The following is a 19,278-nucleotide window of genomic DNA, read 5'->3' as shown; positions in this document are numbered from 1 at the left end:
TTTATTTATTTATTTATTTTGTCCTTTAAGTTGTCAAATGCTTAAAGCCTACAGATTCAGAAGATTATTTTCCATTCCTAATTATATCCAGTGGATTACTTCAGTGATCTTGCTCAAGTGAGGACCCCACACAGCTATTTCAGCTGCTTTTGGGAGTAGCGTACTGCAGTGCTGATGAATCACTGAGAGTGGGAGGGGAAAGGGAGGTTAACATTGTTCCTGACTGCCCCTCTGCTTCTGGCTTCTAGAGCATGGGGTTGAACCTTTAGCTCACATGGAAGCCTGTGGTAAATACAGCTTATTTTACATAGTGGAAATGATGGCTGTTGAAAGAAGAGCTGTTAGAGTCCCAAACTCAAGAATGCTTCTTGAATCTAAGGAGTTTCTTTGAGAAAATATTTTGTGGTGAAACTGAAAACAGCTCCTTTATGCTTGTTCCCTTTTACTTAAGGCAGGGGCCATGGCAGCCTTGCTGCAGTGTGTACATTGGCCACTGAGGAGGCCTTTGAAGCCCATGTTGTACCTGTGCCATTCACACAGCTGTTTGCAGATGTACGGCACAGGTGGTGTGGAAGCGTTCAGTAACACGGATGTGTCCTTGGAGCTACTGTGCATCCAAGATTAACTGCTCAGATGAGCACAAAGGAGCCCCTATTTCTTAGAAATCCATTTGCTTCTTCTGGTGAGCGTAAATTTGCCTTGAACACGACTTAACTACACATGAAGGGCACTCGGTGCGGAGGCAGTGAGAAGCACGTTGAGGAAACTATTCTGACAGCACTGAGTTGCTCCCAGGCCTTTTCTTAAGTGTTTTTTGACATGAACTGAGAATAGGTTTTAAACTGGAAGCATTCTGCTAGCAAGAGCCTGACCTTAGGCTCTTCCCATGGCTTGGGCTGCTTTACCACTGCCTGTCTCTAGGACTGCAGAAGGAAGGGAGATGTGTGCAGGGCAGCTGCCCACGTGTTCGCTGCCCCTTCCTGCTCTGAGCTCGGGGTTCTGAAAGGAGAAATGGATCCAGGAGCAGTGCATGCCACAGAACTGAGGAACTCATGCACCAGGCAGTACTGTCCATTAGAGTCTGTGTATTTTGCTGTGCATCGCATCATTGATTTCTGAGGAGAAACCATGTAAATGTCTTCTGAACTGTGAATTTTCTTTATGACAGTAATTTTGTACTGATTTCTCTTGCAAAGGTGGGAAACTTTAGACAGCTTCATGCAACACGATGTCCAGGAGTTATGTCGAGTGGTATGATTTTGCTGTTTCTTACTGACACGTCTTGATGTTGTGTGTGTATAAGTAGGTTGCTCCAAAAGTATTGCCTCCTATTTATTTCCATGGAACCTACAATCAAGTGCAATAACACTTTTGATAGAGTACATTCTGTGCTACAAAACATTATTTTTCAACATAGTCACCACTGTTAGCTGTGCATTTCTGCCAGTGAACAAGAGCCTACATGCCACGCTCATAAAAATCTGCCCCAGTAGAGGTGACCCACTGTTGTAATGCACCACCGCCTGCGACCCTGTGCTCACATCCACTGTTTGGTCTGCATAAACATTCAGCAAGTGTCAGTGAATGTCATTAACTGCATTTTTTTCTGCTTGGAGTTCAGTGACACACCTTTGCTTCGTATGTTCTTCAGTGTCAGTGACCAATGTGTCAGAGTGCCCCTCTGTTGCCATCTGTCAGCAGTAAGATGTAACGGGATGTTAGTGGGAAGGTTCAACCAATACTGCCATCCCAATATCTGCCTCTGATGTCGTGGGCCAGCATCTTAAAATACATTTTGGAGCAGCCAACGTAATACAAATTAGTAACATTCCTGGTTATGCTGACACTAATTAGTTTAAATTAAGTCAGTAAGGCTTAAGAGCTTTTGCCTTGATTTGTTTATTATTTTTTAAGAATGGGATTGGTTGTGGCCTTTTGAGGGTGAGGATTTTGAAAAGGACGGGGAAGGCTGAAAATTAAATAGAGTATATGAGTGGTCCTTAAACTGCTATAGAGAGGAATATAGTTTTGAAGATAGAAGTGCATTACACCTCATTACACCTGTGAGGTTTTCACACTCAAAGATGGTTTCTGAGGTGGTCCTCAGCGGAAGGTTCTAAGGGGAAGAGGAGGATTTGAAGGATTAGAGGAGATGCCAGTGAGAATAGACTAAAACTTTTAATGGAAGTAGCTTAATGTTTAAATTAGTGAAGTAGCAATTCATAAGTGATGAATGAATCAGAAACTGTGCATGTTTATCCTGTGTGAAAAAAAAAAATTGATTTTTCTTTCAGCTGCTTGATAATGTGGAAAATAAAATGAAAGGCACATGTGTAGAAGGCACTATTCCTAAGTTGTTCAGAGGAAAGATGGTGGTATGTATTTAATCTGTTAATATTTTTGAAAATTAACTGTGTTACTTTGTACATATTGAAATTCTGTCTTATTTTTGTTTACAGTCTTATATCCAATGCAAACATGTAGACTATCGATCTGAACGAATAGAAGATTATTATGATATCCAGCTAAGTATAAAGGGAAAGAAAAATAGTAAGTGATACTTTGAAATATGCACCAATGAAATACCTGAACGTGTTGGGCTGTTTTTTACTAATGAGTTTGATACCTGCAGATTTCAAATTTGTTTTTTTTTTTTGTTGCTCATCATTTTTGAAAGATCCTTTATTTAATTTCAGAGGAGATGTGTTTTTATGTTCAGTCATTTACCCTTTCTCCCATTCCCTTTCCTTGCTCCTTCCCACCTAATTAATTCTCTGAGAACTCTGAATTGTAGGAGTTTTACGGGTGTAATAAAGTAGTTTATGATGCCATCTTAATAACAGTAGTGTTTTCACAATAAGTTATAATTTATATATGGAGATTAATTTGTGGGGGAATAGATTCTTATTCAGGCTTGACTGTAACAAGCAGATAACAAGAACAAACTCACCAGAGCATCCTTGTAGTGGTCCCTTATCATCACTTCACCAAGTACTTGGCATGCAAGACATAGAAAAGAATGTGTAAGACTCTAGCAGACAAAATCATCTAGCTTGATATTTAGCAGCTGCAGTGAGAACAGGAGATTTGGCAGACAGTTGTAAGTGTGGTTTTAAAATCTGTTGAAATTCCCGTTTTTGCCTCTACAATTTTGGTGTGTTTCTTGATGTTCTTAAACAATATAGCAATAAAGACAAATATTCAAATACAAGCTCTGATGTCTTAATGTGTTATTTGCTGGATACTTTAAGCCCCCAGGCTTGAGTGAACTTACATTTTTTTCCTCTTTCCCTACTATTTACCAATCTTTTTCATGTAGTTTTTGAATCCTTCATTGACTATGTTGCAGTGGAGCAGTTGGATGGTGATAACAAGTATGATGCAGGAGAGCATGGCTTGCAGGTATTTTTATTCCTTGATTTTAAAATTTATTTCTATGTTCTTGATAACAGAAGAGTTATAGTAGCAAAAAAATTTGCTACTGGTACAATGTTTTGAGATTGTACCAACCGATCTTGTTCATCTTTCTCTTTACGCAAGCATTTGTGTAGTTCCTCTTAATTGCTTTTAAATTTCTCAGAATGGAGCTTGGACTTGAAAACAGTCCAATCAGCAGTAAATGTTGCTTTTGTATTTAAAAGATTTCTAGTGACAAGGATGATTTTCATGATGAACTTCTTCTCTTCTGAGAATTCATTTAAGACCGTCCCATTTGCCTACTGAACAAGCAGCATAGCTCTGAAAGTTCCGTCAAGAGGTGGTTTTTCTGTCATCGTTAAGAACTCCCTATCAGTTGTGCAGTTTGAACCATTTATCCGTGTGCGTGTTCCTGAGCTTTTCAGCTGTACTTTGTTGCTTCCACTGTAGGAAGGAGAAGTCCTTCCCTCCCACCTAGGTCTTATTTTTGCAGCTTCCATATAGCAGATCCTGTCAGTAACATTCTGTATATTCTTAGGTGTTCTCAGGAAGCAGCATTTGGTAGCCAAGTATCTGTTGGCAGGGTGCAGTGGACGTGAAATTCCTAACCGATCAGAAATTAGTTTTTGCCTCAGTATTTTTGTAAGTTTCACGTACACACGACTTGCTTGATGAGAATACTCACGTGTGCTTGTGTGGGTGACTTCGATTTAAGTGAAGTGATTTCTTGGTTAGTGATGCTGCTGGAGTAACTCATGGAAGGTTCAGAACTGGAGCAGAAGCTGACTATTCTTTGCATGTTGTTGTATGTCAAGCCTATAAGACAGAAGTCCATAGGAAAGTGCAGCAGACAGGTATTTTAAATTGTTAAAAATCTTGCACTTTCAAGCCTCTGTTTCCTTTAAAATATGTAGGAGGCAGAGAAAGGTGTGAAGTTCCTAACCTTGCCACCAGTGCTACATCTACAGCTCATGAGATTTATGTATGATCCACAGACTGATCAAAACATCAAGATAAATGATAGGTAAGTTTTCAGTGGAATTTTTCAGATGTAAAATTTGGACCTGTTGATATACTTGATATAAAAAAAATAATAGTAACAATAATAGTTTGAAAAAAATCAATTCTTGAATCAACTCCAAGAGGAAGGTGCGTGTGTAGGTGTGTGTTAGAGGTCCCCAGAAGGTGCACTGACTACCATTTGGATTCTGAGTTACATATGGAATACTGAGTCACTGACAGCTGTTGTATAAAGATTATTTCTATTCCATGTGAAAGCTGTGTAAAATCTACCAATGTATTCATATCCTGGATAGAATTGTTACTGTAACTTGTTTCCTTTTTGTAACTCTCCTTTGGCTTCAGTATTGTTGGTGTTCTTAATAGTGTGCATCTCCTAAATACAAATAAACCTGTCTTAATTCTCTTCAAAAATTAGGTTTGAGTTTCCTGAACAGTTGCCACTAGATGAATTTTTGCAAAAAACAGATCCTAAAGATCCTGCAAATTACATTCTTCACGCAGTTCTAGTACACAGTGGAGATAACCATGGTGGACATTATGTTGTTTACTTAAATCCAAAGGGTGATGGAAAAGTGAGTATTGAAAAACAGCTAAACCTATTTGTGTTTTGTAAGTAGGTATTTGATGTTTTCACGATGGGCAATTCTTTGCAATTGATGTTTGCTAACACAGCATGCTGGTGTGCTCACTTAGTGAAGTCAGATGTATTTGACTTGCCTTGTATTTATAGAAGAAATCAAACCCGCAGTCCTGGTGTCTAGTTCTTGCACTTTAGAGAGCAGCTTACATTTGGAGGTGTAAAGACCTACTTGCCTTCATAAAAGAAGCACCTTTCTATTTGCTGTTGGCTTCCACTAAAAGGCTGAGGGAATCCTTTCAGTCTTGTGTGTGTGTGTTGAATTTCTGTAGCAAGCAAATTCTATTCCATGTTTCTTCAGACTGACTTCATGCTGGAGCAAATCTGAATCTTTCTGTGACTCGGAAATTCAGCATCTTTGCATGTCTGACTGTTACAGGTTCAGGTGACTTGATCAGATTAGATGTTTATGGGTCAGGTGCCTCCTCCCTTGAGCTCACTGGATTTCTGTGTAAATGTTCACAGGAAAAGGAGTACTCAGGTTTTACTGTGAATTTATTGCTATGTGTCTTTTGCTCTGAATTGCTTTTGTTTGTTTTATTTAAAATTCCTGTAAACTACTTTAAAATTACAAGAAATTACCATTTTGCATGTTGTGCCATTGCTCTGTATATTTTGTAAAAAATAGGGTCAGTTATCTGAGCTTCGTAGAGCAGTGTTAAGTATGTGAGGAAGAGTCTTAAGGTGAATTATTTGTGTAATTATCAAGCTAAAAACTTTCAGTATTCAGTGCAAACTGTTCATGTGCATCACTGAAGGTTTGGTTCTTATGGTCTCTGTAATGCTGTAGCAGGTAGCACCAGACTGAACTAGATTATTTTTTTTTTACCTCCTGCTGCTTGAAGACAAATTCTGGTTACTTCAAAGAGCTGTAGATATGCTAGAAATAGGATTCATTTGTCACCCAAGAACGTGTTTTTGTGTGTAAAATTACCTTTATATAAAATTTTCTCTAGTGGTGTAAATTTGACGACGACGTTGTATCAAGATGTACAAAGGAAGAAGCAATTGAACACAACTATGGAGGCCACGACGACGACTTGTCTGTACGGCACTGCACGAACGCGTACATGTTGGTTTACATCAGGGAATCAAAATTAAGTATGTATCTTCTGCATGTGGTAGGTAGACATACTGCACTCAGCTGTGCTTCACTTGGGAACTGTGGATGAGAAGCTCTATGAGTTTTAGATGAACTTGTAGATTCTGTGGGGATCAGCCATCATTTCCCTTGCTTGTGGGAAGTGTGTTCTAATCCTCTGCTGCCTTATCTTAGCACAGGAAGGCAAGACGTTCAGCAGAGCCTTTTAGCCTTAATTGTTTTGCAGGGTGGAAAATTAGTGACTTAAATCATAAAAACTAGAATTAATCCATTATAGGTATGTAGGTCTATTAAAAAACAATTGAGTGGTGGTAAATATTTTTTTTAAGCTTGAAATGAATATTGAATATTGAAATCTATGTTACTTATTTCATGGAAGCAGTGTATTTTGGCTCAGGATAGAAAACACTACTTTTGCCAAAACACAATGATATCATATCATGTTTTTAATTAAAAGATGAAAAAGTCTGGTTTTGACTTCAAGTCAGCAGAAGTCAAGCGTGTTTGGGAACCTTGTGTGATGTAAATTTTGAAATGATATCATCAAACCTTCTTTGTAGGTGAAGTCTTGCAGCCTGTCACAGACCACGATATTCCTCAACAACTTGTGGAAAGGCTACAAGAAGAGAAAAGAATAGAGGCTCAGAAGAGGAAGGAGAGGCAGGAAGCTCACCTCTACATGCAAGTGCAGGTCAGCTTTGGAAACAGATCAAGTTGCAGCTGCCTTCCCATTAAAATGCAGAATATTGAGCATCCAGGCAGCAAGACAAACCTTGATTTTCAGTTTTTGAACAAGTTTGGAAGTAATGTTTTCACTGAGATAAAAATTTCAGTGCTTCTAAGTATGTTTATATGTGCAGTCAGTACTAATGAAACACTGCTGTTCTGGGAAATCAAAGCGTGTTGCAGGCATTTCTGCTTTCTCTAGAAGCTGTAGTTGTTACTTGCTTGCATAGAAAAATAGTAAGTTCAAGTGAAAGGAGAAGGACTGGGTTATTTGAAAAGGCTGCCCTGCCACTGCTCTTCTACCTCCTTCAGGAATTACTTTCTAAAATTAGAATGTATCTAGCCATAGGCAGCAAGGCTGGACATCTGCCAAACTGAGCTCATCGAGTAGAAGCAGAAGGAGAGAGTGCTTATATTTGCAATTATCTTTTTGGAAAAGCCAGATGGACTAAATTGTTATGAATTGCCTTAAGGAACCCTGTTTATGGCTCTTTCCAGAGCCCATCTGGTGAAAGAAAATAAAATCCATTTTGCGTTTGCCTCCATATTTCTTTGCATGTTCTTGATGGAGTTCATAAGTGGAGATGCTGGTGAAGTTAAGCTCATTCAAAACTGTGTTTGCACAGGGGCTGTTTTCAGTGGAAGGTTGGCAGAGTTGCACCTTTTGTCTGTCAGTTAACAGCTGCAGCAGGTGCAGGAAGCATCCTCCTTGCTTTACACAAAATGTGCTGCTTTTTTCAGGCTTTTTTTTTTTTTTTTTTAAAGTGCCACTGTTGTTGGAGTACATTTCCAAGATTGGGATCCAAGTGCTACCGATGTTTTATTGTTCAGAATTTGTAAGAATTACTTTATATTTATTAGTTAGTGATTTGACTCGTGAAATTTCATTGTGGTCTATATACTTAGAAGTTGTCTTTGTGAAAGCACAAAGCGAGCAGTGTGCTGCCATCCAGAGAGCCAGGGGCAGCGCATCGGGAATGGTCATAACATGGCACTGTATGTGGAGCTGAGTTAATACAAACAGTAACCTTTAAATGTAAACTTTCAGATAGTAGCAGAGGATCAGTTCTGTGGCCACCAAGGTAACGACATGTATGATGAAGAAAAAGTGAAATACACCGTGTTCAAAGTATTAAAAAACTCCACGCTGACAGAATTTGTTCAGAACCTCTCTCAAACAATGGTAAGCTTTCTGTAGCTGACCGTGTGTGTTTGTTTTAGTATAATGTGTTCAGCTTAGTCATTATCTTCTTCCAGTCCTTTTAAAATGCGAGTTCTGTTTGGCTTCAGTAAGCATCTTAATCTTTTTTGTTTCCTGTCACAACTTTAATTTTAGGGATTTCCCCAGGATCAGATCAGATTATGGCCAATGCAAGCTAGAAGTAATGGAACAAAAAGACCTGCAATGTTAGATAATGAAGCAGATGGCAATAAAACAGTAAGTATTCATTGATAAAGAACATTACTTCTGTATGTCATCGGTGATTCTCAGTTGGATTTCAGAATCTAACTTCAAGACATCAGTTTTTTAAGGGTTTCAATTTAATCTCCGTCTGGTAAAGTTTTATATTGGAGAGGACTAGAACTAGGTGATCTGTAAGGTCCTTTCCATCCCAAGCTTTTGTATGGATGCTAATACTTGAAATATGGCATATTGTTTTGGAGGGAAGGAAGACTGTGGTGTGCAATTCTTTCTATGAAGAGAACGTATCATCCTAATTTATATGTTAGGTTTTGGATCTTCCTGAGTCTTGTGCTATTTGGCCAGAACAATGGATTTAATGAAGTGTATTGCTTAGAATGTAAAATGTTGTGTCTAAGTAGTACAAGTAGTCCTGTGTTTTTCTGGAGTTAATTTCCATGCATTAATAGTGATAACTGTAGGAGTATTTTCAAATGAAAGAGTTCAACTTTAAGGAAAATGTAATATTTTTGCTTCATTAAAATTTTATATGTCTTATCTGGCATTATTTCTCTTGATAAACTTCACAAACTTTCCTGTCATTAACCCAGCTAGAAGAACTCCCATTCAGAGAACATGTAAAAAAGTTTTGTATCTGATAAAAATCTCAATAATACGAATTGTCATTTCATATTATATTCTGCTGAGACTTTTTTTCTTCTTCCACGTTTTCCATTCAGATGATTGAGCTCAGTGACAATGAAAATCCATGGACAATATTTTTGGAAACAGTAGATCCAGAGATGGCTGCTACTGGAGCAACATTACCCAAGTTTGACAAAGATCGTAAGCTTATGTGCTAAATCTTGAGTAAATGCAAAATTCTTTGCATGTATCTCAAGAAATGTTGTGTGCTCCTGTTTTTCAATGATGTCACTGATGTACTCATCAAATGACAGTGCTGGAATTGGGTTTTCTTGTACACCTTTTGCCCTCATTTCTCTCTAAGTGGATGGCATGTTTCAAATATCACTGGAATAATGGAATAATTTTCTATAAATATATGCAGGTTTATATAAATCCACCAATTATTGATGTTTCAAGGATATTGATCAGATGAATGAAAGGATTTTTTTTTTTTTTTTTTTTTTTTTTTTTTTTTACAGCTTAAAGAAAAATATCTAAGTGATTTTTCTCCAGACATGGTCAAATAAGCCTTATTTAAAACTGAATTTTGTATCTTAATTTCTAGATGATGTAATGTTGTTTCTCAAGATGTATGATCCGAAAACTCGGAGTTTGAATTATTGTGGACATATCTACACACCTATATCCTGTAAAATACGTAAGTTATGACTTGCAGAGACAGTTAGATTGTATATCTACTTTACTTCTAATACTAGATGTTTTCTTGAAATCAAAGATAGGCCACAGAGTGGGATTGTGGTTTCTCCTAATGCCTGTGCAGGTCCTCTGATGTTTATTTTTCCCAGCATAGTGAAATTTTCTACAAGGCTGAAATCATTGTCTTAACACAGCATTGGCAGCCAACTGACTTCTGGTTACAGATTTCCAGTATTCACCATATCGTTCTGAACAGCTTTCCAAACTTGCTGTAGTTTTGTGATGTGGTACTGCTCCCTGTTTTCTCCCTTGTATTTTGGATTATTTTGCAGAATGAATTTCTGAAGTTGTGTTTAAAATACTCTCTTACAACGTTTCGCAGTGGTAGCCTGAGAGCAGCTGCTTGGATTGATTTGGCTGTGACCCTTAGCTTTCATGAGTCCATTGAAAGAATTCAGCATGTGGCCACTGAGTTATAATGCCTTTCCATTTAAAATATTTCATTCTGTTGATTTGTACATACTTTGTGTTTTATTTTATTTATGTAAATTTTTCAGAAAGAGGTAAAAATGCTTTTCTGGAGAAAGAAATTTATTTAACCTCTCTGATATTGGATGGCTTTACACGTTTGCTGTTCAAATGAAGTGGAAGGAAACTTTAAAGGCTCTCTCTGGGTTGAATCTGAATATGAGAAGCTTTAACCTTGAAGGCTCCATTCCTTAGAAAGGCATTTTAAAACTGTTTAATGAAAATAGAAGAAATTGGTTTTGTCTTCTTTTGCAGATAGGTCTTGCAAGCAGTGCAGTACGTTTCATGCTCCTTTTCTTTTCCAATAGGTGACTTGCTTCCAGTTATGTGTGAGAGAGCAGGATTTCCACAAGAAACTAACCTTATCCTCTATGAGGTTTGGATTGACAGACTTGTTTATTGTAAAAACTCTAATTGCTGTGCCAGTAGTGTGTTTCCTTTAAGGATGAATTGCTATGTGATAACATTCCAATATGTAATAATGACAAGAAAAATAACTAAGTTTGTGATGTAAAAAAAAAACCAAAAAACAAAACAACCAAGGTTGAAATGTAAAGGTTGGTATGGGAGATACTGTGCTGCTAAAGTTAGTAACCTTAATTGATATTCTCCTATCTTTCTGGAAGCTGTATCAGTAGAAAATGAATCTCCGAATCTTTATAAGAATTTGATAATGCCGAGTGATAAAATACTTCAGGAAGTTACTTTTTAAAGTGCAGTATTGGTAAAACCAGTCAGTTTTACCACTAACAGTGAAGTGTGTCAGTGTTAGCTAAGATTACATTTATCTAAGATATGTATGTCTGTACTTCTTTCTGTAGATAGAAGGTACAAGTTACCTTATTTGATTAAGTTTAATATTGTGACTTTTGCTTTTGTCTCTTGTTTATTCTGCATGGTTCTTGTTCTTCCTTGCAGGAAGTTAAACCCAATTTAACAGAAAGGATTCAAGACTATGATGTGTCTCTTGATAAAGCTCTTGATGAACTCATGGATGGTGACATCATAGTGTTTCAGAAGTATGTATTTTAAAGGGCCAGTTTATTGCTACAATTAAATAACATAGTTCAGTTTGAAAGCAGAGCTTCCTTTAATTTAATGCTTTAACAGGAGTGAGGTATAGTTTTCCAGCAGTAAACATATTCTCAGCAGTTCTTATTTGATCATTCCAGGAAGATAGATAGTTGTTTTTTAATTACCACATCACATCATTTAAGGAAATTCATCCCAGGTTAGAAAACTAATACTCATAAATATTAAAATACGTCTTGCTCTTCTGAAGAGTGTGGTTCAGCAATGCATCTGAGTTCTGCAGCTTTTTACTTGAAGCTATCATAACTCAGAGAAGAGCCTACCAGCAGTTCAGGGCTTGGGCTCTGTACCATTACTGCTATACAAGCTCTTGACTTGAAGCTCCTTTCACCTTAGAAGTGAACTGCTTTCCCTTTTCCTTTCATATGTGCTCACGTCCGTATTGGTCTGTGGTGATTCTCCCAGTTTGTTGCGTATGCAACTCATAGGTGCTTCAACTGGAGTTTTCTCCAAGGCAAAAGGAGAACTCCTTATATCCATTTAAGGGATCGTTTATAAGCTTGTCAGGGCTATAAATCAGCATCTCTATGCTCTCACTCCTGATGGTCACACCCAACTGTGTTGCTGTGTTTCTCTCCATGGGCTGACAGTGGGTGGAAGCCAGCTAGTCTATCTTCAGCACTCTTACCCCAGATTATGTGAGATGAATGTATTTCTCATGTCATGCCTTGGAACTCGCATTCCCTGTTGACCCAGTTGGTGTAATGCACCTTTGGCTGGCTGCTGACTTCTGGGTAAGTGCACAGCTTGTACCCTGGTGCTGTTTCTCTGCTGAGAAGATAGGGGTACCAGTCAGTAGTGACCCAAACTAGCATCTGTGCGGGTGGTTTTGCTCTTGTGCTCTGAGGAGTGCTGGCCTCTGTGCAAAACAACTAACGCAGTCGTGTATAGAAAACTTGGCAGGGTTAATAAAGACATGCACTGATGTGCCAGGGTGGAGAGGGAGGGAAGAGCACTGCTGGAATACTACAGTGAAACAAGTGGAGTCAGCCCATTGCCAGATTACCAAATTGTCCAGCACAGTGTGCAAGTGCATTTGCTCTTGAGCTGCACAGAAGTGTTCGAGGTGTGAGTCACTACTGACTGTGCTGGTTCCACTGCGTACAAGTGGCGGCTCTTTAACAAGGTTTCTTACCTCCCTTTCTGTGTTTCTCAACTGTCGCTGACACACTGTAGAACCTGTTTTGAAGAGCCCTAGCTATGTGTACGTGTAACAACGTAGTATGTAATGGTACCATCGTTTGTCTGCTCTTGTAGGGATGACCCAGAAAACGATAACAGTGAGCTGCCAACAGCTAAGGAATACTTCAGAGACCTCTATCATCGTGTGGATGTCATTTTCTGTGATAAAACCATCCCCAACGACCCAGGTTTTGTTGTTACTTTATCCAATAGGATGAATTACTTTCAGGCATGTATCCTATTTGTTTCTCTACATTTATTTCTTCGTGCTGAAAGTGCCGTCTGCATTCATTCACAAAGGCATAATGAATGTTTTTTAGAGGAGAGCAGATAGGTTTTTACATATTACTTGCATTGTGGTAATGGAAAAATGAAGAAATGCTTAAAAGTATTAGTTGTATTAATAAAGAGTTAATTGGCAGCACAGTTCTTTACATACCATTCTGCTCTAGGAATTGATGTTCTGATGAAATAATGGATTTGCTTTCTAAACGTGTAAAATGTGCTCGATTTATTTAGCTGTTAATAGAAAAATACCTTGGGACAGTAATGATACCTGCTTTCCTCTTAGTTTAGCAGCACTATTAATTTTGTAGGCCAAATACTGCTTTCTCCACAAAGTGCTGTCTAGGACACAGTGGCAGTAACAGATCAAATTTGTTGGATTCATAAAGGGTGATTACAAGGCTTTTTAAAAGAAGCAAATCAGACATTGAAACTGTTCAAAATTTTAAAAAATAAATAAAGTTGGACTGGTCTGTGCACAGACTGATTATGTGGTCTGGCTCCCTACAGTTCTCCTACAGCTGTTTTTATCAGAGTTTTATGTACTTCGTACATGAAAACAGAACACGTTTTACTGTCATGAAAAGTGGGATCTTTGAGAAAATCAGAGATATTTCTGCTATCCTTCCTCAGCGTCTGCTTCTCGGTGACTCACTTGTTTCATTTTTATATTAAGTTCTTTACAGCTCCTTTTGGCAAGGGAAAACTAGGCAGAAGATTCCAATTCTTTCTGTGAGGCTGCAGCATGAAATACTGATAGGAATAATAAGGTGATACCACCCAGAAAACTAATGTCCTTTGGGTGAAGTGAAGAACCTCGAGAGTTTTTTGCTTATTTCCCGAGTAATACTATGATTATAAAAGTAAGAGTTAAGCTATTATTGTGGATTTTTTGGCCTTTTGGTGACTGTAGTTTATTGTGCAAGAGAGAAATTTCTTCTTATTTTCTTGAAAATCTTATTCTCTTCGTTGTTCAGAAGTTACATACGTGGAGTTTCTTTAGCCTTGGAGAAGTAAACACATGGCTTGTGTCTCACAGAATTTCTGTAGCATAATATTCTTGAAGTACTACAGTGAATGACTGGAGTTGGAGCAGATGACCTCCAGAGGTCCCTTCCAGCCATTGGCTGTTAACTATCTTGTATGAATGCAGTGTAATGCCATAATTGAAAAAATGCAGAACTGACACACAACTTTATTTGCAGGTTGCAAAGACAGTTGCACAAAGACTTAATACAGATCCAATGCTATTACAGTTTTTCAAGTCTCAAGGGTAAGACAGATTTTCTTCTATGTGTGGTTTTCTGTGTCTAAAATACCTTTGAAAATACTTAGCCCAATAATAAGTAGGCTGCAGTTAGTTTGTAGCTTCCTTCAGGTTGCAAACCATTTATTTACCAATAAAATGTTAGTGCAGTGAGTTGCCAAGACAGTTTAGTGACCATTACAGTGGCTGACACTGGAGACTCCATGAATTGGACGCTTTGTAAGAGTAAGTAAAATGGAGAGACAGAAGCGTTTTAAAGGATCCCTGTTTTAACAGAATTTCTGAAGCCATTAATTGTTTCAGAGCCTTACTGTATGGCTTGAATTATTGAACTAACAGAGATACTATTTCAGTGAATGTAGATTTCTGGAATGGAGGAGACCAGAAGCAGATGCAAGTAAAAGCAGGATTTTTGCTGCTGTTAAAAACGTTATGTGCAGGAGTTACCTGACTCTGACTTTTATTTCTATTGTTTATTTGTTGGGAGTCTGTAAGTGAACAAAGTTAACTCCATCCTGGCCAAACAAAATAGAATTACTGTGATCTCACTCAGCTTCTAAAAGGAATGCTTCTGTTTAAGTGGTGCTTTCTGGCAGAGTTGTGTAAAACTGGATTTGAATCCATAGAGAGCAGAAAATTTGTCATTACAGATATTTGCACACAGACTGACTCAATGTCTTGTATTTGTGGAAATGTAGAGGGCTCTTTATTAACCTGCAGGTATCTCCCTTCCTCACCAACAAATCTGTCCCAGTTTGGACAGCTCTGTATAGTTTACAGTGCTATGGTCACTGGAATTTTGCTGTGTCCTGTGACTCCACAAATTAATCTTTCACAGTCAAAAGCATGTGACTGTAGTGCTGCTGTAGTAGTTTCAGAGGAATGTAGATCTGCTACTGCAGGATTAAAGGTGAGCTTTTAACATCCAAGAGAGCTAAGGCACACAGTGACTGGTATTTCTGCTCCCAGCCTTTGCCTGTTCTTAAAAAAATCATTAATGCACCAAATGCAATGCTGCTTAGGCTGTGCTAGCAGTTATGTGGAACTGGTAGCCAGATATAAAAGCGTTCTTGGAACTTCGATTTACTGTTTGTGGAGAGAGATTTAGGGTTTTCATTTTTCTTTCGTAGTTATAGGGACGGCCCTGGTAATCCCCTTAGGCACAATTATGAAGGTACTTTAAGAGATCTTCTGCAGTTCTTCAAGCCTAGGCAACCTAAAAAGCTTTACTATCAACAGGTAAGAGTCTTTTGTTTTTGTTGGCGTGGGTAAAAAAAACAAAATGCCATCTGCCCTATACAAAGTATGCCTAAAGTGTTTCTCTTTTCTTCTTTAAGCTCAAAATGAAAATAACTGATTTTGAGAACAGAAGAAGTTTTAAATGCATATGGCTAAATAGCCAATTTAGGGAAGAGGTGAGTGAGGCTGCTGTTACTCTTATTGGTGGTTATTTTTTAGTCCATATTGCTAGGCTGGGGTTGTGGTGCTGTTGATGTGCTGGAAGAACATGGTGTTAGAGAAGGGCTGTGCCTTGTACCAAAACGGGGCCAGTTCTTAATGCGTTCAGGTGAAGGTGTTCACTTCAGTAATGTTTATTTTTAAAAGATGGATTTTGATGAAGAGCCTGCTGTATTCTGTGCTTTAATGTGATGGAGTACAATTCCAGATTTTTCTGATTGCTTTTCTGTTCTAAATATCCCACAGGAAATAACAGTATATCCAGATAAGCATGGGTGTGTGCGGGACCTCTTAGAAGAATGTAAAAAAGTTGTAGAGCTCTCTGAAAAAGGTTCAGGGAAATTAAGGTAAGAGTTTGGATTTCTTTGTGATCGCGTGGGCTACATGCAGAAAATTAGCCTTAGAACTTAAAATATTATGGAAACTTACCAAATAAAGGCTGATACTGTGTTAAAAAGTTTCAAGATTCGCTCTAAAAGTTGTTACTAAATGAAAGTAGGAACCTTATGTAATTATTCATCCTGTGTTTCATTAAGTTGCGTTCTTGAGATGCCGAAGATTCATCAGTCGCAGCTCACGCTTCAATAATGTTTCTAATTCAAGTATTCCATACTGTTCACTTCTCAGGAGCAAAAAGTGAAGTCATTTTCTTTAAAATGACTTTATAAATGATGGAAAACTCTTAGTTTTTTGTACTGGTACAATTGAAAATAGATTCGTCCTCCACCTTTTTTTTTTTTTTCTAAAGCTTTTTTTAAAATTTGTTTTTAAGGCTGCTAGAAATTGTAAGTTACAAAATAATTGGTGTCCATCAGGAAGATGAGCTGTTAGAGTGTTTGTCGCCCGCAACAAGTCGGACGTTTCGAATAGAGGTAAGTGCTGCTTTGGAACTTGCCTTTGAATGAGGAAAGACTTTAAGTGGTTATCATCTTTTCCTGGGTGCTGATTTTCCAAATGCCGCAGTACTTGCAGCAGGCTGGAATACATGTTGACACGTGTGTCTTTATAAAGATGATCTTTCCAAAGATTTTCCTTTGTTTTGTCTGCCACCCTGTCACAGTTCCATTCTTTAAATTTTGACATAGGTTTGTATAACCATATGAGAACAGTTGGCAGTGGCCTATCCATAGGATGGCTTAGCAGTAGTTCCAAGGGATGTTTGGGGGCTCATGATTTAAATTTTTAAGCTGAGAACCCACTTTCATATGCAGAATTATATTCTGGAAGGCTGTTTCCTTTTCTTCTTAAATCAGAGTTTCTTCAGCCAAATCTTGTTTCTTAGTGTGTGATTTCTCTTAATGTTTCATCCTGCAAGTATGTTAACTTGCCTCTAAACTCAGAAATAAGAAAGAAGTGAAATTGTAATGATGACAGAAGGGCTGGGATATTTTCCTAAGTAGTGGAAGATTGCATGTCAAAAAAGCCACTTGGGCAAACCAAGAGTGTTGTACTGAGTATGGGAAGCTGCAGTGCTGCTGTGACAGGGGAATTGCCTTATTGGGGGTGGGGAGGCATAGACAGGACTTTGTCAAAGAGGGTGTTTATTTTGATTGTTTAAATTGACTTGTTTGGCATCGCTAACAACACAGCTAGCTTTAGCTAATTGCAGTCATAACTTTGTGCCTGGATCTAGGAAATTCCTCTGGACCAGGTAGATATAGATAAAGAAAATGAGATGCTAATCACAGTGGCACATTTCCACAAAGAGGTTTTTGGGACATTTGGAATTCCATTCTTGCTGAGGATACACCAGGTATGTCTGCCTCCCTTTTCTCCCTCCCTATGGGATAATATCTTTAATGATTTCTAAAAGTATAGTAAAATTAATTGATTAATGTAAAAATGTGTAGGAAAAATCCTGTATAAAGGTTCTGTGTTTATCAGTTTTGTGGATAAATCACTTGTCTTAGTTTTTTTGCACATAAAAACTGTTCAGTTTTTCAGTGATGCTTTGTAGATCTTCCACATCAGACAGACTTGAAACGTTGTAAATGTAATATTTGATCTTTCTGTTTCATTTTAAAAGCAAAGTAACAAAACAAAACCCAAGGCCAGCAACTACTTAAAATCCTATTGCTAATACTGCGTTAGGAATTGCAAAGTATGCCTGTTGATAAAAGTGCCTAAGCCATGGTTGCTTGGCTTCTTGAGATACACTGTTATGGGAAATGATTGTTTGGTTTTTTGAATGCTTCCTATATTGATACAAGAGGGAAAGCTAATTTCGAAAGCTCAGTTTAAGTTTTCATGTGATACTGCTCCAATGAGAGTGCAGGTCACACTCCTCCTTTCAATAGGAAAGTGTATTCCTGAGGGCAGTTAGCACTTGTGCTTCTAAACTGCTGCTTTGGTCTTTGTGTGTTGGTTTATATGAAACGTGCCTAATTTTGTAGATGGTTTTGGAGTGAGAAATAATGGCCACATCTCTGAATCATGTGACACTTCACTGTATTCCTGTGTTTTTGAGCAATGCACAGCAAAGTCTGAAAATTTAGAATCAAATCTTGTCTTAATTTATGGTGGAAATCATGTGCATTACATTTCCTTATGGCAGCTATTGTGTTATAGATCTTTAAGTAGATGCCATCCAGCAGTGTATTTTCAGCAGCTCATAAACAGCATACAGAAGAATGCTACAGAATTTACTACTTGGGGGGGGAGCATTGCAGCTGCAAAGGTTCTAAGAAAACAGGGCTTTTCTGAACCCATGTTTTGCTGTGGATTTTTAAAATGTTCTTAACTTTAACCTGACTTGCATATGTCATGCAATGGTTTGTATAATGATGAATCAAAGACTTGCAGGTGCTGAATTTATAGCAAGTTGTTCGTTGCTGATTGTTTGTTGTAGTGGATGATGTTGACATTCCAGTTATTTCAGCAAAATCTGAGAGATTGAGGTAGCAAAGTATTCTGATGTAGCTCAAATTAGAAAATACCAACAGCACCCCCTTTTGTTTCCTTTTTCGTGTGTGTGTGTTAAAAATCTTGTTGTGATCATCAGGGCGAACACTTCAGAGAGGTCATGAAGCGGATTCAGACAATGCTGGACATACAGGAAAAAGAATTTGAAAAGGTAATGACAACTTGGCAGTGAGTTTTATTGCTGACTGCAGAGTCTGTAATATTGCTTTAAGAAATTGGAAGGCAGTAGATTTAAGTGTAGATGTTATTCAGTAAAGCAGTTATTAGCCTTAATGCCCATTCTGAGAATAACTAAGTAGAATGTGTAGGAATAGTACTGTACTGGATTGAAGGGGTACTCAACAGAACAGCACAATAACCTAGAAGAGTTTAGGTGGTACCAAAGCTCAACAGCTCACAACTTCAGTTTCCTGCTTAAACCAGAGCTAACTTAGTTAACTCAGGTTGCCAAGGATTTTAACTAGCTGCGATTTTAAAACTCCCAAGAGAAGAAGTTCTGCCACATTCTGGGCAGCATATTTTAGAGCTGTACTGCTGTCATTTTGAGGATTTTTTTTCTTACCTGAGATCAGAATTCATCGTTTTGCAGCATGTGATAATTACCCCATGTCCTTTTGCTGGGCTTTGTGGGGGTGCTTTGGTCTTCACTGTATCACCTGTCCATTAACTGACAACTAGGTGCCCATTAGCCTTTTTTTTTTTTTTTTAGGCTAAATAAACACGTTTTCCATAGCTGCTTGTATGCCTTGTGCTCCAGCCCACTGTGTGCCTTACAGGGCCTTTTGCTGGACTATCTGCAGTTAGTTGCCAGTTTGTTTTCTCTGGGGAGCCTGGGCACAGTATTCCACGGGCATTCTCATGATTTCCTGACTGTTCATTTTATCCCACTGTCC

At 38.1% G+C, this 19,278-nt stretch overlaps 1 protein-coding gene across 2 annotated transcripts in view; it reads left to right on the top strand.

Annotated features, from left to right (window-relative positions):
• Positions 1-19,278, top strand: part of USP7 (ubiquitin specific peptidase 7) — a gene marked incomplete at both ends in the record, with an annotated part of 61,460 nt that overhangs the window by 39,109 nt on the left and 3,073 nt on the right. For both annotated transcript variants that reach the window (XM_079542838.1, XM_079542837.1), the window contains 22 exons: positions 1,197-1,251; positions 2,295-2,375; positions 2,460-2,550; positions 3,320-3,402; positions 4,332-4,441; positions 4,856-5,012; positions 6,034-6,178; positions 6,740-6,870; positions 7,954-8,088; positions 8,242-8,343; positions 9,048-9,153; positions 9,560-9,652; positions 10,488-10,555; positions 11,098-11,198; positions 12,529-12,682; positions 13,944-14,011; positions 15,136-15,244; positions 15,343-15,420; positions 15,710-15,810; positions 16,236-16,335; positions 17,097-17,216; positions 18,465-18,536. In XM_079542838.1, the coding sequence (XP_079398964.1) occupies positions 1,197-1,251; positions 2,295-2,375; positions 2,460-2,550; positions 3,320-3,402; positions 4,332-4,441; positions 4,856-5,012; positions 6,034-6,178; positions 6,740-6,870; positions 7,954-8,088; positions 8,242-8,343; positions 9,048-9,153; positions 9,560-9,652; positions 10,488-10,555; positions 11,098-11,198; positions 12,529-12,682; positions 13,944-14,011; positions 15,136-15,244; positions 15,343-15,420; positions 15,710-15,810; positions 16,236-16,335; positions 17,097-17,216; positions 18,465-18,536 (2,260 nt within the window). The remainder of the gene's footprint in view (positions 1-1,196; positions 1,252-2,294; positions 2,376-2,459; positions 2,551-3,319; positions 3,403-4,331; positions 4,442-4,855; positions 5,013-6,033; positions 6,179-6,739; positions 6,871-7,953; positions 8,089-8,241; positions 8,344-9,047; positions 9,154-9,559; positions 9,653-10,487; positions 10,556-11,097; positions 11,199-12,528; positions 12,683-13,943; positions 14,012-15,135; positions 15,245-15,342; positions 15,421-15,709; positions 15,811-16,235; positions 16,336-17,096; positions 17,217-18,464; positions 18,537-19,278) is intronic.

The sequence above is a fragment of the Tetrao urogallus genome, assembly GCF_951394365.1.
Source record: "Tetrao urogallus genome assembly, chromosome: 15".
Classification (NCBI taxonomy): Eukaryota; Metazoa; Chordata; class Aves; order Galliformes; family Phasianidae; genus Tetrao; species Tetrao urogallus.
Note: the sequence above shows the minus strand (reverse complement) of the source record. Positions and strands in the feature narration are given on the sequence as shown.